Source organism: Panulirus ornatus, chromosome 63 (assembly GCF_036320965.1).
Source record: "Panulirus ornatus isolate Po-2019 chromosome 63, ASM3632096v1, whole genome shotgun sequence".
In the NCBI taxonomy this organism is placed as follows: Eukaryota; Metazoa; Arthropoda; class Malacostraca; order Decapoda; family Palinuridae; genus Panulirus; species Panulirus ornatus.
The window spans coordinates 26,789,484-26,817,415 of NC_092286.1; the positions used below are offsets into that span (position 1 = coordinate 26,789,484).

Genomic DNA, 27,932 nt, shown 5'->3' on the forward strand with positions numbered 1-27,932 from the left:
CCAATCACTTTCCTCTCTTCCTACACGTACACATGCCTTACATCCTCGATAAAAACTTTTCACTGCTTCTAACAACTTGCCTCCCACACCATATATTCTTAATACCTTCCACAGAGCATCTCTATCAACTCTATCATATGCCTTCTCCAGATCCATAAATGCTACATACAAATCCATTTGCTTTTCTAAGTATTTCTCACATACATTCTTCAAAGCAAACACCTGATCCACACATCCTCTACCACTTCTGAAACCACACTGCTCTTCCCCAATCTGATGCTCTGTACATGCCTTCACCCTCTCAATCAATACCCTCCCATATAATTTACCAGGAATACTCAACAAACTTATACCTCTGTAATTTGAGCACTCACTCTTATCCCCTTTGCCTTTGTACAATGGCACTATGCAAGCATTCCGCCAATCCTCAGGCACCTCACCATGAGTCATACATACATTAAATAACCTTACCAACCAGTCAACAATACAGTCAAGACAGACTGCAAGTACCCAAGCTATGTGTTGTCCACGATACACCCACAAGGTGGAATGGCACCATGCACACTAGAAATAAAGGAGTCACTATGTTTCTGTGGTGCTACTAACTCCAAAATAAGATATCTAAAACATTTCACTTCCTCCAGTTTTTCTTTCAAACTTACATCCTAATTTACTTGGCCTTCAACCCTACTGAACCTAATAACCTTGCTCTTTTTCCCATTTTTCTCTCAACTTTCTCCTTTCACACACTTTTTCAAACTCAGTCACCAACTTCTGCATTTTCCCACTCGAATTAGCCACTAGAGCTGTATCATTGGTGAACAACAACTGACTTGCTTTCCATTCCCCCTCATCCCCAACAGACTGCATACTCTCCCCTCTTAATCTATTAGCAGTTTTTCTTTCATCACTTAGTCATTCAGTATTTAAAGTTCAAGATAGACAAGTTTTTCTTCAAAAACAAAAGTTTCCCTGCCCTTTCTGCTGAAAGTTATTTACATTTTGCATCATATATCAAGCCAGCACCACTGAATAGCTGCTCACTAGGGATGCTGCTTGGGAGACAGCAAAGACATTATCAAGTGACCACCAAATCAGGGTAGATTCTTTTCTTTCCACCATCGCAGACTGTCTTCATTTGTTCCATTGACCTTCTTTTCCTTATGATACTATTCAGTATCTTCCATTACATTCTTCCTTGCTGCATGTGTCTCCCGCTTCATCATCATAACTGAAAGTAAGAATAGAGGTCATTGCTTCATCTCATATTCCATAGGTGATGGCTGTTAATTGTTTGTGTTTTCTTGTCTCTTCTTAGTTTTGTGGTTGGTTCATTGTCTTCATTTGCCATGGTGCTCAGCTGAGTCAGCTCTTCTCATAGTCTGACAACAAATGATTTCACTTGATCAGTGATGTGATAAGAGGAAAAAAATTTACTTTTATATCTTGGGTCTCCATGGTTGCTTAATTTGTTTATGGATGGGGTTGTTAGGGAGGTGAATGCGAGTTTTGGAAAGAGGGGCAAGTATGCAGTCTGTTGTGTATGAAAGAGCTTGGGAAGTGAGTCAGTTGTTGTTCGCTGATGATACAGCACTGGTGGCTGATTCATGGGAGAAACTGCAGACGCTGGTGACTGAGTTTGGTAAAGTGTGTGAAAGAAGAAAGCTGAGAGTAAATGTGAATAAGAGCAAGGTTATTAGGTTCAGTAGGGTTGGGGGACAAGTCAACTGGGAGGTAAGTTTGAATGGAGAAAAACTGGAGGAAGTGAAGTGTTTTAGATATCTGGGAGTGGGTTTGGCAGCAGATGGAAGCATGGAAGCGGAAGTGAATCATATGGTTGGGGAGGGGGCGAAAGTTCTGGGAGCATTGAAGAATGTGTGGAAATTGAGAACATTATCTCGGAAAGCAAAAATGGGTATGTGTGAAGGAATAGTGGTTCCAACAATGTTATATGGTTGCAAGGCTTGGGCTATGGATAGAGTTGTGCAGAGGAGGGTGGATGTGCTGGAAATGAGATGTTTGAGGACAATTTGTGGTGTGAGGTGGTTTGATCGAGTAAGTAATAATAGGGTAAGAGAGATTTGTGGTAATAAAAAGAGTGTGGTTGAGAGAGTAGAAGAGGGTGTTTTGAAATGGTTTGGTCATATGGAGAGAATGAGTGAGGAAAGATTGACCAAGAGGATATATGTGTCAGAGGTGGAAGGAACGAGGAGAAGTGGGAGACCAAATTGGAGGTGGAAAGATGGAGTGAAAAAAGATTTTGAGTGATTGGGGCCTGAACATGCAGGAGGATGAAAGGCATGCAAGGAATAGAGTGAATTGGAACGATGTGGTATACTGGGGTCGACGTGCTGTCAATGGATTGAACCAGGGCATGTGAGGCATATGGGGTAAACCATGGAAAGTTGTGTGGGGCCTGGATGTGGAAAGGGAGCTGTGGTTTCGATACATTATTACATGACAGCTAGAGACTGAGTGTGAACGAATGCGGCCTTTGTTGTCTTTTCCTAGCGCTACCTCGCGCACATGAGGGGGGAGGGGGTTGTTATTTTATGTGTGGTGAGGTGGCGATGGGAATGAATAAAGGCAGACTATGAATTATGTACATGTGGATATATGTATATGTCTGTGTGTGTATATGTATGCATATGTTGAGATGTATAGGTATGTATATTTGCGTGTGTGGACGTGTATGTATATACATGTGTATGGGGGTGGGTTGGGCCATTTCTTTCGCCTGTTTCCTTGCGCTACCTCCCTAACGCGGGAGACAGCGACAAAGCAAAATAAATAAATAAAAAATAAATCTTGGGTCAAGATATGTTGCAACTCTGTACAGATCTTTACTTTCAAGCCAAGTACATCTCATTCACCTTCAGCTGCATTGTTTGTTTCATGATGTTTACTCCTTTTTTTTGGGGGGGGGGGGGGACTCAGTTGTTGATTTGATGTCTGGTTCAGAGCTTGACTCTGAGGTATCAAGTACTTCAGACACTTCTGATGTGCTTGGCTGAATAGTGGTTTTCAAGAAAACTACAAGAGGTATCACATCACTTAATGTAAATGTTGAGTCACTCAACCTTTTTGTGGTATCTTCGTTAGGTTCTAGAGCTTTTGCTGAGTTGCTTTATTTTGGAGTTGGTAGCAGCATAGAAACATAGTAACTCCTTTATTTCTAGTGTACACTGCAAGGTGCTGTTCCACCTTGTGGGTGTATCATGGACAACACATAGCTTGGGTTCTTGCAGCCTGTCCTGAAACATTTTTATTTCATCTTGTGCCATCGTTGAATGATAAAAATGAGTAGCAATGCTGCAGCATTTCTGAATTGTCGTGTCTTTTTCATACTGTGATGATATTCCAGTTTTAACAACTTGGATTTATGGACAGCACAATCCAAATTATTTACACCTGACAGGAATAGAGCTCTTTTCATCTTTTCTCCAGCATCACACAAAACACAGTGCTCATTTATACTAGAAATTACCCACTTCATCAACAAATCTTCAAACTTTCTTGAAATATACTCTTGCGTGTGCCATTCTTGTAGTGGTTCAGTACCTAACAAAAAGTTCATTCTTTCACTCCTTATTTAAAGCATGTGCATTTAGACTCAGCAGTGAAATACCTGCTGAGGTATCTGATCACACATCACTTGTGAAGGACATCTTGCTGTCTTGCTTCACCACATCAATCAATCCATTTATTCCATGGAAAACAGACCCATGTACGTTATTGCATATCATTGAGGAATAAAGGTTTTGCTGCTTCAGCCTTTATTGTGGAGAAGCTTCAGCCATCTATCTCATGGAAACTATATCCTTATCATGACTGATTGGTAAATCATCCATTACTAACATTTCTGCTACACACTTATTCAGTTTCTTTGCTTTAAAGTTAAAAGCATCCCACAGTTTTACACTGAAAACATTCTTCAACTTTTCTTGTCTTAATGTCTGACTTCAATTTGTACAAAGGAGTTTTTTCTGTCTTTAGTTCCTCCTCTCACTCCTTTCTCTCTTCTGCTTCTAACTCTTTAGGCTGTTCTTTGTGTATTGATTGCAAATGATTTTTCAAAGATGTAGCTCTACGTCACTTTCATGAAATATCTTTGCACAAGAGACACTGCACTAAGTTATATGGTTGTTCCACAAAGTACTTCCACACTTGACTGTTTCTTGATGGCATTGTACATAAAAAAAGTCAGTAAGTCTTGGTATATTTGATCATTTTACTTCAAGGGTTTTTATCGACTGATATACTTCCTACCCCAGAGGCAAGCTCCTCAATACTGTGGCTAGTGCGTGATGACTCATATGACTCATGCCGGCTCCCCCACAACACTTTATAATGGAGTGATAAGAAGTGCTCAGTGCTGCCAGTTCTTTATTTCAGTCTTCTTTTGTATATCCACTACATCCTCTATGTGTGTGGTAAGGATGCAAATGCAGATGTTTATTGAATCGCAGATGCAGATGTTTATGTTATCACAAACATGGATGCGGATTTAGAATATGATGCAGATGTTCTGCATGTGTGGATGCAGATATTCGATACATCTCTGGTGAGGATTAGTTTCTTTTGCTTGAATTTGAATGCCCTACCTAGTTTTGTTTGCCATTTTTGCTGCCTCTCTGCACTGCGTACTTGTTCAACAGAGAGAGTTGCTGCTGTTTTTCTTCCTTTATGTTTTGTAGCTCAGCAGAATTTGTAGTGTAATGTCTGTTGGCAATGTGCAGAACTGCAGCCTCTAAAATTAGAATCCATGTTCCTCTGTGAGCCCAGTGTGTTAGGCTGTCTGTGTCAGATTGCAGTTGTAGACATTTACTGACTTGATTGCTAGTTTCTGATAAAGCATGTGAGCTTACCAGAAACTATTTTGAGTATTTCACTGGAATCTTCAGTAAGTTGTAGCTATATCTTAGGAGGAGCAGCGGCGTCGTGAGGAAGATCAGAAACGATTAGAAGAAGAGCGGAAACGACTTGAGGACCACAAAAGAGCAGAAGAGGAGAGGATAAAGATGGAGGAACTCAGGTAGGAAGTTTATAAGATTGTACCGTGTTGCTTTATTTAGATGGTAAAGCTTTTGATGTGGTAGTTATTGCATAAAGATTAAAAGCTTTTGTCATATTAGCTTGATAGCTGACATTGTGACTTAGCATATTGGAATTTGTTATGATTGGAATACACAATGAAGCTTGTGTTGCCACATCCATCAATTGATTTGTCTCTCATTTCAAGCTTATAGCTTCTATTTAATATGCTTAACTTCCCTTTAATTGATCTGTAACTGTGGACTGCAGCTGTCTAGGAAACCTCTGCTGTTCTACTTAAGTGTGTTGAAGTGATGCTCAGAAACATCTCAGGCTCGTCTTATTAGGATTGATAGTTTTACTGTATCAATTTAAGTTGTGCTTTAGGGCTAGATTAAAGGGGTGTAAACCATCTTAGATGGCTAAGAAAAAAAAGCAATCACTGACATTGACATTGTGAGAATGTGGTAATGCTCTAACAATAGATTTCTAAAGTATGTATAGCTTGCTTTAAATATTTAAGTCTCCCTGTATTTTATGTTTGTGCTATGCTAACTTCATTAAAGTCCAGATTTTGTATGGGATAACATTTTTATCAGTAGAAAGTGTTTCATAATCATGGGACTTCTGACCTGTGGAAGGACCTCTATAGTCAGAGTTATTGTGATTAGTAGACACACATGATTATCTCTAGGTGAAGGGAAATTTGCACTGAGCATAATGCCATCTTTAATTCTCATTTTCTTCAAAGATTCTACACTTTTCAGTCCCTAGAATTTTGTTGTATATTGTAAGGATTTTAATGTACTTTGAGTTCTGCAGTTGAGTATTATGACACTTTTTATTTCTTTAGAATTTTTATTGGTTCTTCTCATTTAATTTTTGTCTCATTGCACCTTTTATTAGAATTTATTTTGCACTCAGGAACCTGTATTTGAAAAAATATTAGTTCAGTCTTTTATAGGTAGTAGTTAATGGGCAGACTCAGGAACCTGTATGCAAAAAAATATTAGTTCAAGTCTTTTATAGGTAGTAGTTGATGGGCAGCCAGTGGTTGTCAGGTTGCACTCCTCTGACCCAAGTAGGTCTTTTCTTTATGCGTCACTAACATGTAGACTACTGGCATTCTGTCCACAAACATACAGTCTCGCCTTGTCATACGTAACAGTTGACGACACCTAACTCACACAGCTTTCTTCATTAATCTAGATTTTCTTGCGATGAACACTATGCACTTGCCGTGCCCTTTGGTGAAATGGTAGGAACAATGGATACAAGGAGTAGATAGGAACATTTAGGCGGGAGCTTTAGGTAGAAATATTTGGTAGAAGTAGTTGGTAGGTGCATTAGATAGAAACAGTCAGTCTGAACATTAGGAAGAAGCCTTAGCAAACACTGTGATAGAGTTGCCCTCTGCCAGTGGCCTGTTAAGGGTGAGGCACTAAAGGCTAAGAAGTTGCACTAGAGCTCTGTAGTTATGGATACTCTATTGCTGTGGCCACCCCTTGAGGAAGTTTCAGCTGGAACAGGTGTCAGAGATAAAGACAGATAGATAGCAATACAGAGTGACTTATGATTTCTCAAACTCCCAACAGCCAGAAATCTTTTCAGTCAGGAAGAGTATATAAAACTTACCAATCTGAGATTGTCTTTCTAAATGAAACTAGCATGTACAACTCCATGAATAGATAAACATTATCTTGAAATTGGAATTGGAATGATTTGGTTTACTGGGCTCAACTTGCTGTTAGTGGCCTGAACCAGGGCATATGAAGCATCCGGGGTAAACCATGGAAAGTTCTTTGGGGCCTGGTTGTGGGTAGGGAGCTGTGGTTTGGATGCATTACACATGATGGCTAAAGAATGGATGTGAGCAGATGTGGCCTTTCTTTGTCTGTACCTGATGCTGCCTTGCAAATGCAGGGAACAGTGATCAATTTTGGAAAAAAGAAATCAACTTAAAAGGTAATTCCAATCACCAGTCGTTTGATTTGACCTCCCTCCTTACCAACACCATGATCATGGAGAGTTTGTAAATCTCAGATTAACATTATTTGGAGAAAAGTAGAGTTGTGAGATGATTCCTCAGAAACTGACCATTTGCACTTCTTGTGGAAGTGAGGTTGTAAGGAAGATTGGAGAGGTAAAAGCGTTAGCAAGCAAAAAGATGAGTCCGAAAGAATGTAAGGAGGAGAGATTGCCAGAGAGCGTTATTGGTTTATGTGTTAATTAATAGGCTCTCAAAGAGAGACTTAAGGATGTTAATGTGATGTATTTAGGATGTATTTAGGGAAGCAGAGATGGCTTGCACAAAAGATGCTTGTGGCATGAGAAGCGTGGGAGGTGGGCAGATTAGAAAGGGTAGTGAGTGGTGGGATGAAGAAGTTAGATTCTTAGTGAAAGAGAAGAGAGAGGCATTTGGACGATTTTTGCAGGGAAATAATGGAAATGACTTGGAGATGTATAAAAGAAAGAGACAGGAGGTCAAGAGAAAGGTGCAAGAGGTGAAAAAAAGCGCAAATGAGAGTTGGGGTGAGAGAGTATCATTAAATTTTAGGGAGAATAAAAAGATGTTCTGGAAGGAGGTAAATAAAGTGCGTAAGACAAGGGAGCAAATGGGAACTTCAGTGAAGGGCGCAAATGGGGAGGTGATCACAAGTAGTGGTGATGTGAGAAGGAGATGGAGTGAGTATTTTGAAGGTTTGTTGAATGTGTTTGATGATAGAGTTGCAGATGTAGGGTGTTTTGGTTGAGGTGGTGTGCAAAGTGAGAGGGTTAGGGAAAACGATTTGGTAAACAGAGAAGAGGTAGTAAAAGCTTTGCGGAAGATGAAAGCCAGCAAGGCAGCAGGTTTGGATGGTATTGCAGTGGAATTTATTAAAAAAGGGGGTGACTGTATTGTTGACTGGTTGGTAAGGTTATTTAATGTATGTATGACTCATGGTGAGGTGCCTGAGGATTGGCGGAATGCGTGCATAGTGCCATTGTACAAAGGCAAAGGGGATAAGAGTGAGTGCTCAAATTACAGAGGTATAAGTTTGTTGAGTATTCCTGGTAAATTATATGGGAGGGTATTGATTGAGAGGGTGAAGGCAATGTACAGAGCATCAGATTGGGGAAGAGCAGTGTGGTTTCAGAAGTGGTAGAGGATGTGTGGATCAGGTGTTTGCTTTGAGAATGTATGTGAGAAATACTTAGAAAAGCAAATGGATTTGTATGTAGCATTTATGGATCTGGAGAAGGCATATGATAGAGTTGATAGAGATGCTCTGTGGAAGGTATTAAGAATATATGGTGTGGGAGGCAAGTTGTTAGAATCAGTGAAAAGTTTTTATCGAGGATGTAAGGCATGTGTATGTGTAGGAAGAGAGGAAAGTGATTGGTTCTTCAGTGAATGTAGGTTTGCGGCAGGGGTGTGTGATGTCTCCATGGTTGTTTAATTTGTTTATGGATGGGGTTGTTAGGAGGTGAATGCAAGAGTTTTGGAAAGAGGGGCAAGTATGAAGTCTGTTGGGGATGAGAGAGCTTGGGAAGTGAGTCAGTTGTTGTTCGCTGATGATACAGCGCTGGTGGCTGATTCATGTGAGAAACTGCAGAAGCTGGTGACTGAGTTTGGTAAAGTGTGTGAAAGAAGAAAGTTAAGAGTAAATGTGAATAAGAGCAAGGTTATTAGGTACAGTAGGGTTGAGGGTCAAGTCAATTGGGAGGTGAGTTTGAATGGAGAAAAACTGGAGGAAGTGAAGTGTTTTAGATATCTGGGAGTGGATCTGGCAGCGGATGGAACCATGGAAGCGGAAGTGGATCATATATATGTATATATATATATATTATATATATATATATAATATATATATATATATTATATATATATTATATATATGAGAAGCGTGGGAAGTGGGTTGATTAGAAAGGGTAGTGAGTGGTGGGATGAAGAAGTTAGATTCTTAGTGAAAGAGAAGAGAGAGGCATTTGGACGATTTTTGCAGGGAAATAATGGAAATGACTTGGAGATGTATAAAAGAAAGAGACAGGAGGTCAAGAGAAAGGTGCAAGAGGTGAAAAAAAGCGCAAATGAGAGTTGGGGTGAGAGAGTATCATTAAATTTTAGGGAGAATAAAAAGATGTTCTGGAAGGAGGTAAATAAAGTGCGTAAGACAAGGGAGCAAATGGGAACTTCAGTGAAGGGCGCAAATGGGGAGGTAATAACAAGTAGTGGTGATGTGAGAAGGAGATGGAGTGAGTATTTTGAAGGTTTGTTGAATGTGTTTGATGATAGAGTTGCAGATGTAGGGTGTTTTGGTTGAGGTGGTGTGCAAAGTGAGAGGGTTAGGGAAAACGATTTGGTAAACAGAGAAGAGGTAGTAAAAGCTTTGCGGAAGATGAAAGCCAGCAAGGCAGCAGGTTTGGATGGTATTGCAGTGGAATTTATTAAAAAAGGGGGTGACTGTATTGTTGACTGGTTGGTAAGGTTATTTAATGTATGTATGACTCATGGTGAGGTGCCTGAGGATTGGCGGAATGCGTGCATAGTGCCATTGTACAAAGGCAAAGGGGATAAGAGTGAGTGCTCAAATTACAGAGGTATAAGTTTGTTGAGTATTCCTGGTAAATTATATGGGAGGGTATTGATTTAGTGAAAGGCAAGAAGTTGTATGGAGCATTTATGGATCTGGAGAAAGCGTATGACATGGTCAAGTGGAATACCTTATTTTTTTTTTTTTTTTTTTTTTTTTTTTTTTTTTTTTTTGCTGTCTCCCGCGTTTGCGAGGTAGCGCAAGGAAACAGACGAAAGAAATGGCCCAACCCACCCCCATACACATGTATATACATACGTCCACACACGCAAATATACATACCTACACAGCTTTCCATGGTTTACCCCAGACGCTTCACATGCCTTGATTCAATCCACTGACAGCATGTCAACCCTGGTATACCACATCGCTCCAATTCACTCTATTCCTTGCCCTCCTTTCACCCTCCTGCATGTTCAGGAATACCTTATGGGATGGTTAAGATGTATGGGCTAGGAGGACAACTGTTGCATGGTGTGAAAGCCTTGTACAGAGGAGCAAATTCTTTTGTGAAAGTGGATGGAGAGTAGAGTAAAAGATTTGGTGTATATTTTAACTTTCTAAAAGGGGAAACAGAAGAAGGAGTCACGCGGGGAGTGCTTATCCTCCTCGAAGGCTCAGATCGGGGTGTCTAAATGTGTGTGGATGTAACCAAGATGAGAAAAAAGGAGAGATAGGTAGTATGTTTGAGGAAGGGAACCTGGATGTTTTGGTTCTGAGTGAAACAAAGCTCAAGGGTAAAGGGGAAGAGTGGTTAGGGAGTGTCTTGGGAGTAAAGTCAGGGATTGGTGAGAGGACAAGAGCAAGGGAAGGAGTAGCACTACTCCTGAAACAGGAGTGGTGGGAGTATGTGATAGAGTGTAAGAAAGTAAATTCTAGATTGATATGGGTAAAACTGAAAGTGGATGGAGAGAGATGGGTGATTATTGGTGCCTATGCACCTGGGCCTGAGAAGAAAGATCATGAGAAGCAAGTGTTTTGGGAGCAGCTGAGTGAGTGTGTTAGTAGTTTTGATGCACAAGAACGTTTTATAGTGATGGGTGATTTAAATGCAAAGGTGAGTAATGTGGCAGTTGAGGGAATAATTGGTGTATATGGGGTGTCCAGTGTTGTAAATGGAATTGAAGAGCTTGTAGATTTATGTGCTGAAAAAGGACTGGTGATTGGGAATACCTGGTTTAAAAAGAGAGATATACGTAAGTATATGTATGTAAGTAGGAGAGATTGCCAGAGAGCGTTATTGGATTATGTGTTAATTAATAGGCTCTCAAAAGAGAGACTTAAGGATGTTAATGTGATGTATTTAGGATGTATTTAGGGAAGCAGAGATGGCTTGCACAAAAGATGCTTGTGGCATGAGAAGCGTGGGAAGTGGGTTGATTAGAAAGGGTAGTGAGTGGTGGGATGAAGAAGTAAGATTATTAGTGAAAGAGAAGAGACATCACACACCTCTGCCGCAAACCTATGTTCACTGAGAACCAATCACTTTCCTCTCTTTCTACACGTACACATGTCTTACATCCTCAATAAAAACTTTTCACTGCTTCTAACAACTTGCCTCCCACACCATATATTCTTAATACCTTCCACAAAGCATCTCTATCAACTGTATCATATGCCTTCTCCAGATCCATAAATGCTACATACAAATCCATATGCTTTTCTGAGTATTTCTCACATACATCCTTCAGAGCAAACACCTGATCCATCCCATTCCTCCCCCACTCCCCTTACCTCCTTTGTTCTCACCTTTTTCCATTCTGTACTCAGTCTCTCCTGGTACTTCCTCACACAAGTCTCCTTCCCAAGCTCACTTACTCTCACCACTCTCTTCACCCCAACATTCTCTCTTCTTTTCTGAAAACCCCTACAAATCTTCACCTTCGCCTCCACAAGATAATGATCAGACATCCCTCCAGTTGCACCTCTCAGCACATTAACATCCAAAAGTCTTTCTTTCGCGTGCCTATCAATTAACACGTAATCCAATAACGCTCTCTGGCCATTTCTCCTACTTACATACGTATACATATATATATCTCTTTTTTTTAAACCAGGTATTCCCAATCACCAGTCCTTTTTCAGCACATAAATCTACAAGCTCTTACCATTTCTATTTATAACACTGAACACCCCATGTATACCAATTATTCCCACAACTGCCACATCACTCACCTATAACCCGGTCTTGTGCATCAAAACCACTAACACACACATTCAGTTGCTCCCAAAACACTTGCCTCTCATGATCTTTCTTCTCATGCCCAGGTGCATATGCACCAATAATCACCCATCTCTCTCCATCAACTTTCAGTTTTACCCATATCAATCTAGAATTTACCTTCTTACACTCTATCACATACTCCCACAACTCCTGTTTCAGGAGTAGTGCTACTCCTTCCCTTGCTCTTGTCCTCTCACCAACCCCTGACTTTTCTCCCAAGACATTCCCAAACCACTCTTCCCCTTTAGCTTCGTTTCACTCGGAGCCAAAACATCCAGATTCCTTTCCTCAAATGTAGTACCTATCTCTCCTTTTTTCCCATCTTGGTTACATCCACACACATTTAGACACCCCAATCTGAGCCTTTGAGGAGGTTGAGCACTCCCCGCATGACTCCTTCTGTTTCCCCTTTTAGAAAGTTAAGATACAACGAGGGAAGGGTTTCTGGCCCCCCTCTCCCGTCCCCTTTAGTCGCCTTCTACGACACGTGAGGAATGTGTGGGAAGTATTCTTTCTCCCCTATCCCCAGGATTATATATATATATATATATATATATATATATATATATATATATATATATATATATATATTATATTTATATTATATTATTATACTTTGTCGCTGTCTCCCGCGTTTGCGAGGTAGCGCAAGGAAACAGACGAAAGAAATGGCCCAACCCCCCCCCCCATACACATGTATATACATACGTCCACACACGCAAATATACATACCTACACAGCTTTCCATGGTTTACCCCAGACGCTTCACATGCCTTGATTCAATCCACTGACAGCACGTCAACCCCGGTATATCACATCGCTCCAATTCACTCTATTCCTTGCCCTCCTTTCACCCTCCTGCATGTTCAGGCCCCAATCACACAAAATCTTTTTCACTCCATCTTTCCACCTCCAATTTGGTCTCCCTCTTCTCCTCGTTCCCTCCACCTCTGACACATATATCCTCTTGGTCAATCTTTCCTCACTCATTCTCTCCATGTGCCCAAACCACTTCAAAACACCCTCTTCTGCTCTCTCAACCACGCTCTTTTTATTTCCACACATCTCTCTTACCCTTACGTTACTCACTCGATCAAACCACCTCACACCACACATTGTCCTCAAACATCTCATTTCCAGCACATCCATCCTCCTGCGCACAACTCTATCCATAGCCCACGCCTAGCAACCATACAACATTGTTGGAACCACTATTCCTTCAAACATACCCATTTTTGCTTTCCGAGATAATGTTCTCGACTTCCACACATTCTTCAAGGCCCCCAGAATTTTCGCCCCCTCCCCCACCCTATGATCCACTTCCGCTTCCATGGTTCCATCCGCTGCCAGATCCACTCCCAGATATCTAAAACACTTCACTTCCTCCAGTTTTTCTCCATTCAAACTCACCTCCCAATTGACTTGACCCTCAACCCTACTGTACCTAATAACCTTGCTCTTATTCACATTTACTCTTAACTTTCTTCTTCCACACACTTTACCAAACTCAGTCACCAGCTTCTGCAGTTTCTCACATGAATCAGCCACCAGCGCTGTATCATCAGCGAACAACAACTGACTCACTTCCCAAGCTCTCTCATCCCCAACAGACTTCATACTTGCCCCTCTTTCCAAAACTCTTGCATTTACCTTGTATTTAGGGAATCAGTGATGGATTGCGCAAAAGATGCTTGTGGCATGAGAAGAGTGGGAGGTGGATTGATTAGAAAGGGTAGTGAGTGGTGGGATGAAGAAGTAAGAGTATTAGTGAAAGAGAAGAGAGAGGCATTTGGACGATTTTTGCAGGGAAAAAATACAATTGAGTGGGAGACGTATAAAAGAAAGAGACAGGAGGTCAAGAGAAAGGTGCAAGAGGTGAAAAAAAGCGCAAATGAGAGTTGGGGTGAGAGAGTATCATTAAATTTTAGGGAGAATAAAAAGATGTTCTGGAAGGAGGTAAATAAAGTGCGTAAGACAAGGGAGCAAATGGGAACTTCAGTGAAGGGCGCAAATGGGGAGGTAATAACAAGTAGTGGTGATGTGAGAAGGAGATGGAGTGAGTATTTTGAAGGTTTGTTGAATGTGTTTGATGATAGAGTGGCAGATATAGGGTGTTTTGGTCGAGGTGGTGTGCAAAGTGAGAGGGTTAGGGAAAACGATTTGGTAAACAGAGAAGAGGTAGTAAAAGCTTTGCGGAAGATGAAAGCCAGCAAGGCAGCAGGTTTGGATGGTATTGCAGTGGAATTTAGTAAAAAAGGGGGTGACTGTATTGTTGACTGGTTGGTAAGGTTATTTAATGTATGTATGACTCATGGTGAGGTGCCTGAGGATTGGCGGAATGCGTGCATAGTGCCATTGTACAAAGGCAAAGGGGATAAGAGTGAGTGCTCAAATTACAGAGGTATAAGTTTGTTGAGTATTCCTGGTAAATTATATGGGAGGGTATTGATTGAGAGGGTGAAGGCATGTACAGAGCATCAGATTGGGGAAGAGCAGTGTGGTTTCAGAAGTGGTAGAGGATGTGTGGATCAGGTGTTTGCTTTGAAGAATGTATGTGAGAAATACTTAGAAAAGCAAATGGATTTGTATGTAGCATTTATGGATCTGGAGAAGGCATATGATAGAGTTGATAGAGATGCTCTGTGGAAGGTATTAAGAATATATGGTGTGGGTGGCAAGTTGTTAGAAGCAGTGAAAAGTTTTTATCGAGGATGTAAGGCATGTGTATGTGTAGGAAGAGAGGAAAGTGATTGGTTCTCAGTGAATGTAGGTTTGTGGCAGGGGTGTGTGATGTCTCCATGGTTGTTTAATTTGTTTATGGATGGGGTTGTTAGGGAGGTGAATGCAAGAGTTTTGGAAAGAGGGGCAAGTATGAAGTCTGTTGGGGATGAGAGAGCTTGGGAAGTGAGTCAGTTGTTGTTCACTGATGATACAGCGCTGGTGGCTGATTCATGTGAGAAACTGCAGAAACTGGTGACTGAGTTTGGTAAAGTGTGTGAAAGAAGAAAGTTAAGAGTAAATGTGAATAAGAGCAAGGTTATTAGGTACAGTAGGGTTGAGGGTCAAGTCAAGTGGGAGGTGAGTTTGAATGGAGAAAAACTGGAGGAAGTGAAGTGTTTTAGATATCTGGGAGTGGATCTGGCAGCGGATGGAACCTTGGAAGCGGAAGTGGATCATAGGGTGGGGGAGGGGGCGAAAATTCTGGGAGCCTTAAAGAATGTGTGGAAGTCGAGAACATTATCTCGGAAAGCAAAAATGGGTATGTTTGAAGGAATAGTGGTTCCAACAATGTTGTATGGTTGCGAGGCGTGGGCTATGGATAGAGTTGTGCGCAGGAGGATGGATGTGCTGGAAATGAGATGTTTGAGGACAATGTGTGGTGTGAGGTGGTTTGATCGAGTAAGTAACGTAAGGGTAAGAGAGATGTGTGGAAATAAAAAGAGCGTGGTTGAGAGAGCAGAAGAGGGTGTTTTGAAATGGTTTGGGCACATGGAGAGAATGAGTGAGGAAAGATTGACCAAGAGGATATATGTGTCGGAGGTGGAGGGAACGAGGAGAAGAGGGAGACCAAATTGGTGGTGGAAAGATGGAGTGAAAAGATTTTGTGTGATCGGGGCCTGAACATGCAGGAGGGTGAAAGGAGGGCAAGGAATAGAGTGAATTGGAGCGATGTGGTATACCGGGGTTGACGTGCTGTCAGTGGATTGAATCAAGGCATATGAAGCGTCTGGGGTAAACCATGGAAAGCTGTGTAGGTATGTATATTTGCGTGTGTGGGCGTATGTATATACTTGTGTATGGGGGTGGGTTGGGCCATTTCTTTTGTCTGTTTCCTTGCGCTACCTCGCAAACGCGGGAGACCGAAAAAAAAAATATATATATATATATATATATATATATATATATATATATATATATATATATATATATGAGAAGCGTGGGAGGTGGGCAGATTAGAAAGGGTAGTGAGTGGTGGGATGAAGAAGTTAGATTCTTAGTGAAAGAGAAGGGAGTGGCATTTGGACGATTTTTGCAGGGAAATAATGGAAATGACTTGGAGATGTATAAAAGAAAGAGACAGGAGGTCAAGAGAAAGGTGCAAATGGTGTAAAAGAGGGCAAATGAGAGTTGGGGTGAGAGAGTATCATTAGATTTTAGGGAGAATAAAAAGATGTTTTGGAAGGAAGTAAATAAAGTGCGTAAGACGAGGGAACAAATGGTAACTTCAGTGAAGGGGGCAAATGGGGAGGTGATCACAAGTAGTGGTGATGTGAGAAGGAGATGGAGTGAGTATTTTGAAGGTTTGTTGAATATGTTTGATGATAGAGTTGCAGATGTAGGGTGTTTTGGTTGAGGTGGTGTGCAAAGTAAGAGGGTTAGAGAAAAGGATTTGGTAAACATAGAAGAGGTAGTAAAAGCTTTGCGGAAGATGAAAGCCAGCAAGGCAGCAGGTTTGGATGGTATTGCAGTGGAATTTATTAAGAAAGGGGGAGACTGTATTGTTGACTGGTTGGTAAGGTTATTTAATGTATGTGTGATTTATAGTGAGGTGCCTGAGGATTGGCGGAATGCTTGCATTGTGCCATTGTACAAATGCAAAGGGGAAAAGAGTGAGTGCTCAAATTACAGAGGTATAAGTTTGTTGAGTATTCCTGGTAAATTATATGGGAGGGTATTGATTGATAGGGTGAAGGCATGTACAGAGCATCAGATTGGGGAAGAGCAGTGTGGTTTCAGAAGTGGTAGAGGATGTGTGGATCAGGTGTTTGCTTTGAAGAATGTATGTGAGAAATACTTAGAAAAGCAAATGGATTTGTACGTAACAGTTATGGATCTGGAGAAGGCATATGATAGAGTTGACAGAGATGCTCTGTGGAAGGTATTAAGAATATATGGTGTGGGAGGCAAGTTGTTAGAATCAGTGAAAAGTTTTTATCGAGGATGTAAGACACGTGTACGTGTAGGAAGAGAGGAAAGTGATTGGTTCTCAGTGAATGTAGGTTTGCGGCAGGGGTGTGTGATGTCTCCATGGTTGTTTAATTTGTTTATGGATGGGGTTGATAGGGAGGTGAATGCAAGAGTTTTGGAAAGAGGGGCAAGTATGCAGTGTGTTGTGGATGTGAGAGCCTGGGAAGTGAGTTAGTTGTTGTTCGCTGATGATACAGCGCTGGTGGCTGATTCATATGAGAAACTGCAGAAGCTGGTGACTGAGTTCGGTAAAGTGTGTGAAAGAAGAAAGTTAAGAGTAAATGTGAATAAGAGCAAGGTTATTAGGTACAGTAGGGTTGAGGGTCAAGTCAATTGGGAGGTAAAGTTGAATGGAGAAAAACTGGAGGAAGTAAAGTGTTTTAGGTATCTGGGGGTGGATCTGGCAGCAGATGGAATCATGGAAGCAGAAGTGAATCATAGGGTCGGGGAGGGAGTGAAAATTCTGGGAGCCTTGAAGAATGTGTGGAAGTCAAGAACATTATCTTGGAGAGCAAAAATGGGTATGTTTGAAGGAATAGTGGTTCCAACAATGTTGTATGGTTGCTAGGCGTGGGCTATGGATAGAGTTGTGCGCAGGAGGATGGATGTGCTGGAAATGAGATGTTTGAGGACAATGTGTGGTGTGAGGTGGTTTGATCGAGTAAGTAACGTAAGGATAAGAGAGATGTGTGGAAATAAAAAGAGCGTGGTTGAGAGAGCAGAAGAGGGTGTTTTGAAATGGTTTGGGCACATGGAGAGAATGAGTGAGGAAAGATTGACCAAGAGGATATATGTGTCGGAGGTGGAGGGAACGAGGAGAAGTGGGAGACCAAATTGGAGGTGGAATGGAGTGAAAAAGATTTTGTGTGATCGGGGCCTGAACATGCAGGAGGGTGAAAGGAGGGCAAGGAATAGAGTGAATTGGATCGATGTGGTATACCGGGGTTGACGTGCTGTCAGTGGATTGAATCAGGGCATGTGAAGTGTCTGGGGTAAACCATGGAAAGCTGTGTAGGTATGTATATTTGCGTGTGTGGACGCATGTATATACATGTGTATGGGGATGGGTTGGGCCATTTCTTTCGTCTGTTTCCTTGCGCTACCTTGCAAACGCAGTAGACAGCGGAAAAAAAAAAATTGAGATGTATAGGTATGTATATTTGCGTGTGTGGACGTGTATGTATATACATGTGTATGTGGGTGGGTTGGGCCATTCTTTCATCTGTTTCCTTGCGCTACCTCGCTAACGCATGAGACAGCGACAAAGCAAAATAAAAATAATAGAAATATATATATATATATATATATATATATATATATATATATATATTTTTTTTTTATACTATTCGCCATCTCCCGCGTTAGCAAGGTAGCGTTAAGACCAGAGGACTGAGCCTTTTAGGGAATATCCTCACTTGGCCCCCTCCTCTGTTCCTTCATTAGGAAAACTAAAAAAGAGAGGGGAGGATAACCAGCCCCCCGCTCCCTTCCCTTTTAGTCGCCTTCTACGACACGCAGGGAATACGTGGGAAGCATTCTTTCTCCCCTATCCCCAGGGATATATATATGTATATATATATATATATATATATATATATATATATATATATATATATATATATATTTTTCTTTTTTTTCTTTTAAACTATTTGCCATTTCCCGCGTTGGCGAGGTAGCGTTAAGAACAGAGGACTGGGCCTTTTTTGGAATATCCTCACCTGGCCCCCTCTGTTCCTTCTTTTGGAAAATTAAAAAAAAAAACGAGAGGGGAGGATTTCCAGCCCCCCGCTCCCTCCCCTTTTAGTCGCCTTCTACGACATGCAGGGAATACGTGGGAAGTATTCTTAATCCCCTATCCCCAGGGATAATATATATATATATATATATATATATATATATATATATATATATATATATATATATTTTTTTTTTTTATACTTTGTCGCTGTCTCCCGCGTTTGCGAGGTAGCGCAAGGAAACAGACAAAAGAAATGGCCCAACCCACCCCCATACACATGTATATACATACGTCCACACACGCAAATATACATACCTACACAGCTTTCCATGGTTTACCCCAGACGCTTCACATGCCCTGATTCAATCCACTGACAGCACGTCAACCCCGGTATACCACATCGCTCCAATTCACTCTATTCCTTGCCCTCCTTTCACCCTCCTGCATGTTCAGGCCCCGATCACACAAAATCTTCTTCACTCCATCTTTCCACCTCCAATTTGGTCTCCCTCTTCTCCTCGTTTCCTCCACCTCCGACACATATATCCTCTTGGTCAATCTTTCCTCACTCATTCTCTCCATGTGCCCAAACCATTTCAAAACACCCTCTTCTGCTCTCTCAACCACGCTCTTTTTATTTCCACACATCTCTCTTACCCTTACGTTACTTACTCGATCAAACCACCTCACACCACACATTGTCCTCAAACATCTCATTTCCAGCACATCCATCCTCCTGTGCACCACTCTATCCATAACCCACGCCTCGCAACCATACAACCATACAACATTGTTGCAGTGGAAGTTATTAAAAAAGGGGGTGACTGTATTGTTGACTGGTTGGTAAGGTTATTTAATGTATGTATGACTCATGGTGAGGTGCCTGAGGATTGGCGGAATGCGTGCATAGTGCAATTGTACAAAGGCAAAGGGGATAAGAGTGAGTGCTCAAATTACAGAGTTATAAGTTTGTTGAGTATTCCAGGTAAATTATATGGGAGGGTATTGATTGAGAGGGTGAAGGCATGTACAGAGCATCAGATTGGGGAAGAGCAGTGTGGTTTCAGAAGTGGTAGAGGATGTGTGGATCAGGTGTTTGCTTTGAAGAATGTATGTGAGAAATACTTAGAAAAGCAAATGGATTTGTATGTAGCATTTATGGATCTGGAGAAGGCATATGATAGAGTTGATAGAGATGCTCTGTGGAAGGTATTAAGAATATATGGTGTCGGAGGCAAGTTGTTAGAATCAGTGAAAAGTTTTTATCGAGGATGTAAGGCATATGTACGTGTAGGAAGAGAGGAAAGTGATTGGTTCTCAGTGAATGTAGGTTTGCGGCAGGGGTGTGTGATGTCTCCATGGTTGTTTAATTTGTTTATGGATGGGGTTGTTAGGGAGGTGAATGCAAGAGTTTTGGAAAGAGGGGCAAGTATGAAGTCTGTTGGGGATGAGAGAGCTTGGGAAGTGAGTCAGTTGTTGTTCGCTGATGATACAGCGCTGGTGGCTGATTCATGTGAGAAACTGCAGAAGCTGGTGACTGAGTTTGGTAAAGTGTGTGAAAGAAGAAAGTTAAGAGTAAATGTGAATAAGAGCAAGGTTATTAGGTACAGTAGGGTTGAGGGTCAAGTCAATTGGGAGGTGAGTTTGAATGGAGAAAAACTGGAGGAAGTGAAGTGTTTTAGATATCTGGGAGTGGATCTGGCAGCGGATGGAACCATGGAAGCGGAAGTGGATCATATATATGTATATATATATTTTTTTTTTCATACTATCCGCCATTTTCTGCGTATTTCCGTATTCCCTGCATGTCGTAGAAGGCAACTAAAAGTGGAGGGAGCGGGTGGCTGAAAATCCTCCCCTCTCATTTTTTTTTTTTTTCCAAAGGAAGGAACAGAGAAGGGGGCCTGGTATGGATATTCCCTCAAAGGCCCAGTCCTCTGTTCTTAACGCTACCTCGCTAATGCGGGAAATGGCGAATAGTATGAAAAAAAAAAAAAAATATATATATATATATATATTGGGGAAGAGCAGTGTGGTTTCAGAAGTGGTAGAGGATGTGTGGATCAGGTGTTTGCTTTGAAGAATGTATGTGAGAAATACTTAGAAAAGCAAATGGATTTGTATGTAGCATTTATGGATCTGGAGAAGGCATATGATAGAGTTGATAGAGATGCTCTGTGGAAGGTATTAAGAATATATGGTGTGGGAGGCAAGTTGTTAGAAGCAGTGAAAAGTTTTTATCGAGGATGTAAGGCATGTGTACGTGTAGGAAGAGAGGAAAGTGATTGGTTCTCAGTGAATGTAGGTTTGCGGCAGGGGTGTGTGATGTCTCCATGGTTGTTTAATTTGTTTATGGATGGGGTTGTTAGGGAGGTGAATGCAAGAGTTTTGGAAAGAGGGGCAAGTATGAAGTCTGTTGGGGATGAGAGAGCTTGGGAAGTGAGTCAGTTGTTGTTCGCTGATGATACAGCACTGGTGGCTGATTCATGTGAGAAACTGCAGAAGCTGGTGACTGAGTTTGGTAAAGTGTGTGAAAGAAGAAAGTTAAGAGTAAATGTGAACAAGAGCAAGGTTATTAGGTACAGTAGGGTTGAGGGTCAAGTCAATTGGGAGGTGAGTTTGAATGGAGAACAACTGGAGGAAGTGAAGTGTTTTAGATATCTGGGAGTGGATCTGGCAGCGGATGGAACCATGGAAGTGGAAGTGGATCATAGGGTGGGGGAGGGGGCGAAAATTCTGGGAGCCTTGAAGAATGTGTGGAAGTCGAGAACATTATCTCGGAAAGCAAAAATGGGTATGTTTGAAGGAATAGTGGTTCCAACAATGTTGTATGGTTGCGAGGCGTGGACTATGGATAGAGTTGTGCGCAGGAGGATGGATGTGCTGGAAATGAGATGTTTGAGGACAATGTGTGGTGTGAGGTGGTTTGATCGAGTAATTACCGTAAGGGTAAGAGAGATGTGTGGAAATAAAAAGAGTGTGGTTGAGAGAGCAGAAGAGGGTGTTTTGAAATGGTTTGGGCACATGGAGAGAATGAGTGAGGAAAGATTGACCAAGAGGATATACGTGTCGGAGGTGGAGGGAACGAGGAGAAGAGGGAGACCAAATTGGAGGTGGAAAGATGGAGTGAAAAAGATTCTGTGTGATCGGGGCCTGAACATGCAGGAGGGTGAAAGGAGGGCAAGGAATAGAGTGAATTGGAGCGATGTGGTATACCGGGGTTGATGTGCTGTCAGTGGATTGAATCAGGGCATGTGAAGCGTCTGGGGTAAACCATGGAAAGCTGTGTAGGTATGTATATTTGCGTGTGTGGATGTATGTATGTACATGTGTATGGGGGTGGGTTGGGCCATTTCTTTCGTCTGTTTCCTTGCGCTACCTCGCAAACGCGGGAGACAAAAAAAGAAAAAAATATATATATATCCCTGGGGATAGAGGAGAAAGAATACTTTCCACGTATTCCCTGCGTGTTGTAGAAGGCGACTAGAAGGGAAGGGAGCGGGGGGCTGGAAATCCTCCCCTCTCATTATTTTTGTTTAATTTTCCAAAAGAAGGAACAGAGAAGGGGGCCAGGTGAGGATATTCCCTCAAAGGCCCAGTTCCCTGTTCTTAACGCTACCTTGCTAATGCGGGAAATGGCGAATAGTTTGAAAGATGTATGGAAAGGATCACAATTTTGCGCTTGATCAAGATATTCCTATGAGTCCATGTGGACTCATAGGAATATATATGTATATATTTTTTTCTTTATTTATTTTGTTTTGTCGCTGTCTCCCGCGGTAGCGAGGTAGCGCAAGGAAACAGACGAAAGAATGGCCCAACCCACCCACATACACATTTATATACATACACGTCCACACACGCAAATATACATATGTATACCTCTCAACATATACATATATATACACACACAGACACATGCATATATACACGTCTTGAACACCTTTACCCGCGTCAGCAAGGTAGCGTCAGGAAACAGAAACAGGCGACGAGAGACCCATTTTTTTTGTATAAATGCATGTACATTCTTGCACATACACATACATATAAGTATACCATATACACATGTACCTACTTGTACATACACATGAACAAACATATACACTTATACACATTTACATATTCATACTTGCTTGCCTTCATCTACGCATATGAATGTTAATGGGTTGTCTAGTGAGAGTTAAAGAGGGAGCTTGTGGAGAAATTTGAAAGTTATAGTTTGTATGTGCTGTGAATTGGGTAAACCCATATACTAGGGTGTGTATGGGGTGAGAATGGAAATGATGGATGGAGAGTGTGGGAGTGCATTGAAGGAGTGATATGGATGGAAATGAATTAAGATTATCGTGGAAGAGGGAATGAAGGATGACCCATTCTGATTTTTTTTTTTGCTGTCTCCCGCGTTTGCGAGGTAGCACAAGGAAACAGACGAAAGAAATGGCCCAACCCACCCCCATACACATGTATATACATACACGTCCACAGATGCAAATATACATACCCATACATCTCAATGTACACATATATATACACACACAGACACATATATATACACATGCACACAATTCACACTGTCTGCCTTTATTCATTCCCATTGCCACCTCGCCTCACATGGAATAACATCCCCCTCCCCCCTCATGTGTGCGAGGTAGCACTAGGAAAAGACAACAAAGGCCCCATTCGTTCACACTCAGTCTCTAGCTGTCATGCAATAATGCCCTAAACCACAGCTCCCTTTCCACATCCAGGCCCCACAGAACTTTCCATGGTTTACCCCAGATGCTTCACATGCCCTGATTCAATCCATTGACATCACGTCGACATACATACATTAAATAACCTTACCAACCAGTCAACAATACAGTCACCCCCTTTTTTAATAAATTCCACTCCAATACCATCCAAACCTGCTGCCTTACTGGCTTTCATCTTCCGCAAAGCTTTTACTACCCCTTCTCTGTTTACCAAATCATTTTCCCTAACCCTCTCACTTTGCGCACCACCTCTACCAAAACACCCTATATCTGCCACTCTTATCATCAAACACATTCAACAAACCTTCAAAATACTCACTCCATCTCCTTCTCACATCACCACTACTTGTTATCACCTCCCCATTAGCCCCCTTCACTGAAGTTCCCATTTGCTCCCCTGTCTTACGCACTTTATTTACCTCCTTCCAGAACATCTTTTTATTCTCCCTAAAATTTAATGGTACTCTCTCACCCCAACTCTCATTTGCCTTCTTTTTCACCTCTTGCACCTTTCTCTTGACCTCTGTCTCTTGACCTCCTGTCTCTTTCTTTTATACATCTCCCACTCATTTGCATTTTTTCCCTGCAAAAATCGTCCAAATGCCTCTCTCTTCTCTTTCACTAATAATCTTACTTCTTCATCCCACCACTCACTACCCTTTCTAATCAACCCACCTCCCACACTTCTCATGCCACAAGCATCTTTTGCGCAAGCCATCACTGCTTCCCTAAATACATCCCATTCCTCCCCCACTCCCCTTACCTCCTTTGTTCTCACTTTTTTCCGTTCTGTACTCAGTCTCTCCTGGTACATCCTCACACAAGCTCACTTACTCTCACCACCCTCTTCACCCCAACATTCACTCTTCTTTTCTGAAAACCCATACAAATCTTCACCTTAGCCTCCACAAGATAATGATCAGACATCCCTCCAGTTCTGATATCACTTAGAATATTGGAGGGTGTAACAGAGCAGGGATGGAATGGATCAAGAATACTGTGGGTGAAAGGAAAGATTGGAAAAGTGAAGCATGCATGGGTATGTATGTATGTATGCACCTTTGAAAATGAAGACTGTATGTGGTAAGGAATTTGTATGACTGTATAAATGGGTTTCATGAGAAGAGAAAAATGGTTGTAATGGATGACAGGAATGTATAGGTGGGATGTGATGAAATTGGCAAGATAGTTGGCAAATGGGGAGTGCCTGAAGTAAATAAGTGGAAGGTATCTTGTGGATGTCTGTGATGAGAGGGGTTTATTCCTTGTCAACATCTTTTTTTCAACACAAGATGATCCACAAATATACGTAGATGAGAAATGATGGAAGGGAAGAACAAATGGCTTTGACTGACCATGAGATGAAAGTTTCAAAAGGGTTGTGCTTGATACTAGAGTTATGAGAAGATTCTCTGAAGATTCTGATCTTTTTACAGTTCTTATGGAGGTGAGGATCAGGGAGAAGTAGAGATATGGTGTAAGGAAGAATGGAGAGGAAATTGTACTGGAATGATGGGGAAAAAGTAGAGGTGAATGTAAGGTGGAAATGTAAGTGTGAGAAGTAAGGAAGGGGAGTTGCTGAATCAAAAGGAGGAAGTGAAGGGAAGATAGAAGGAGTACTTTGAAGAACTGATGAACATAGAAGGTGAGACATCAATTGTTACATGCATTGGTATGAAGGATGGAAGGAAAAGGGTACAAATACAAGGGTTGATAGCATGAAGGGTGGTAAAATGGGCAGTAATGAATGACATGAAGGGTGGTAAAATGGGCAGTAATGAGGTTGAACGTAGGAAAGGCACTTGGAGTGGATAGGATTATGGCTGAATCGTTGAAGTATGAAGGAGAAATTGCGATAAAGTGGATGCATTTGATATGTAATTTATTATAGAAGCAGAAGGTTGTTCCTGAGAATTGGGTAAAACCTATTATTTTTCATTCATTTTGGGAAAACACTCTAAGGATGTATTTAGCAATTATTGGGGAATAAGCCTGTTCACTGTACCATGAAGAGTGTATGCAAGAATTTTGATTGACAGAGTGATAAAAGTTACTGAAAGAAGAATGTGAGGAGCAAGGGGCTTTCAGGAAAGGTAGGGGATGTGTGGATCAGATTTTTTTGGTGAGAATGACTGTGGAAAAGTATCTAACAAAAGGTAAGAGGCTGTAAGCAGTTTTTTTAGATCTTGAGAAAGTGTACGATAAGAGTTGAGTTGAGTGCAATTTGGGATGTGTTAAGGATAGTTGGGGTAGGAGGGTAAATTTTGAATAGTGTGAAAACTTTCTAAGGGGGAGCAAACAGTTTACATTTGGAAGTGAGGCAGGGCTGTGTGATGTTACCTTGGCTTTATATTGTATATATATGTGGAATGATAAGGAAGAGTAAAGCAAAATTAGGGAAAGTGGGTATAGTTGTGAGATATGGTGGCTAGTGACAAGCCTGTTTGCAGATAATACTGTGTTGTTTGCTGAGAGTGAAGAGGAGTTGCAGAAGGTTGTAAGTGTGTTTTATGGTGCATGTAACCTTAGGTGATTGAAGTTAAATGTGAATAGAAGTAAAGTAATGTTGAGTGAAAGTGTAGATTTTGCAAAGCCCTATGAAGTGCTAAAAGAAAGTGTACTAAACTGTGTTACAGATATGGGAGTAGAAAGACTGAAATGATGACAGAATTTGAGTATTTAGGAGCTATTTTAGGTAACTTTGGTGATATGGAGGGAGAGATACAAGAGAGAGAGCAGGACAGTATAGAAGAGTCATTGGATCCCCTAACAGAATAATGCAGGATTGAGGTGTAAATATGGAAATAGAGAAAAATATTAGTAGACAGCATAGTCTTCCTGACCCTGACCTGTATATCCGAAACGGACATGGAGTGAGTCAGAGTCACAGCAGAGGTCAAGACTCCAGACTGTGGGATTGAGATGTTTGAGAAGAGCATGTGATATGATGAGAGAGAATGAAGAAAGAAAGGTGTGTAAGAGATTTAGTAATGGCAGGGAAAACAGAGGGAATAAATTGTGGAGTGGTAGAGTGTGTGAAACATAATGGTTTGAGATGGTTTGGGCTTGTGGAAAGAATGCAAGGATAGTGTATGGTTAAAGGGGATGGTTTTGGAAGATCACCTGTGACTGAGGGAAGTAGAGTTGAAGAGTACTAGAGTGAAAATGGTGTAAGAATGTGTGGAATGGTGTATTTGAGGAGGCATTTAAGGACGGATAAGTGAAGACTCTTTTCCCATGGCCATCCCTTAATGGGAGTTCCCAGAGGGAATGGGCATTAGAGATTAAGATCGATAGATAGATAGTTTTAGTGTGACCAAGAGTAAGACTACAAATGTGACACAGATATAAGAAGATTTTATGATCATTTCTTTGTTGCTCCTAAGTAAGGGCATCAGCACTTTCTTGGACAGTTTGTACACAATAGTACTATTAGTTTTTCTTTTCCACTGAGAAGCTGTAGTGAGCTGTTTTTCTAGTCCATTCATTTTACTGCATAGAAGGTTATCCAAGTGCATTATTGAATGGTATCTTTCAGTTCCATTGTTTGGAAAATGTAGCAGCAGTGACTCAGTTTTACAGGTGAATTTTGTGTAATTTGGCTTTCACACAGCTGATGATGTTTAGTTGCACTTTTTCTCAAATATGTTTGAATGTGGGCATAATATATTTTCTTTGATTATTAGACTGAAAGAAGAACTAAAGCGACAAGAAGAGCAGCGGAGAAACTTAGAAGCTCTAAGACGTCAGCATGAGGAGGAAACACAGAGGCTAGAGGAGGAGAGGCGAAAGATAAGAGAAGAGCAGTTAAGAAGACAAGAAGAAATGAGAAGAATTGAAGAGGAGAAAATCAGAAAGGAAGAAGAAGAACAAAGGAAGATCCTGGTATGAAAAATATTAAGTGTATGTTCGTTTGATAGTTACATAAATCATACAGGTTGAACCTTCTTAAGCCAGCAAACTTGGAACTATAGCAATGGTAGACTGTGAATTTTCTGGTTTATGGATGGTCCCACATAAGCCATAGTCTTTGAGAAAAATTATCTCGCATATCATAGACACACATTTTATTTATGGAGAGGTGGGGGAGGTAAACACAAGCAAGTATGCTGTCTCTAAGGAGTCTGTGGTGATACCATAATCTTGTGCAAAGCATCTTTCATTGAGTCATACAATCTGGTCAGCCTGACAAGGTAGGTAAGAATCTCTGATGCCTTGCCTATGAACAAAGTCTGGGAATGCATCTTGGTCCTTTTATTGAGTTGGTAGCCCAAAGCTTGATCCTTAAATTGATATATGAAAACCTTATTCTTGTCAGTTTCCTTAAACTTTGGCAGTTTGGGAAAACTGGGAATTGTATAGGTTGAAGGAGGGTTGGCAGTTTGGATTAGGTATGGTTGAACTGGAACTTGGGCATGTGAAATAGTGAGGGCTAGGGCATTTGTTCTTGTTTGATCTTCAGTTGTAACCTTCTGTTGTTGTTTTTTCTTTTCCTCTTACCATTGGGCTTCTTTCTTCCCCTGGGTGTCATCTATCTACCTCTGGCCATCTTCCCTCTCTTGGGATTTGTGCAGTTGCCTTTTCTCATGTTCTAGGTCTAGTTATACTGTAATCCAGCGTCTAGCATCTTGACCTGTAAT

General features: G+C 41.3%; 1 protein-coding gene across 5 annotated transcripts in view; it reads left to right on the plus strand.

Annotated features, from left to right (window-relative positions):
* LOC139746040 (uncharacterized) overlaps positions 1–27,932 on the plus strand; it is a 304,925-nt gene that overhangs the window by 80,183 nt on the left and 196,810 nt on the right. For all 5 annotated transcript variants that reach the window (XM_071656858.1, XM_071656854.1, XM_071656856.1 and 2 more), the window contains exons 8-9: positions 4,926–5,035; positions 26,979–27,177. In XM_071656858.1, coding sequence (XP_071512959.1) covers positions 4,926–5,035; positions 26,979–27,177 — 309 coding nt within the window. The remainder of the gene's footprint in view (positions 1–4,925; positions 5,036–26,978; positions 27,178–27,932) is intronic.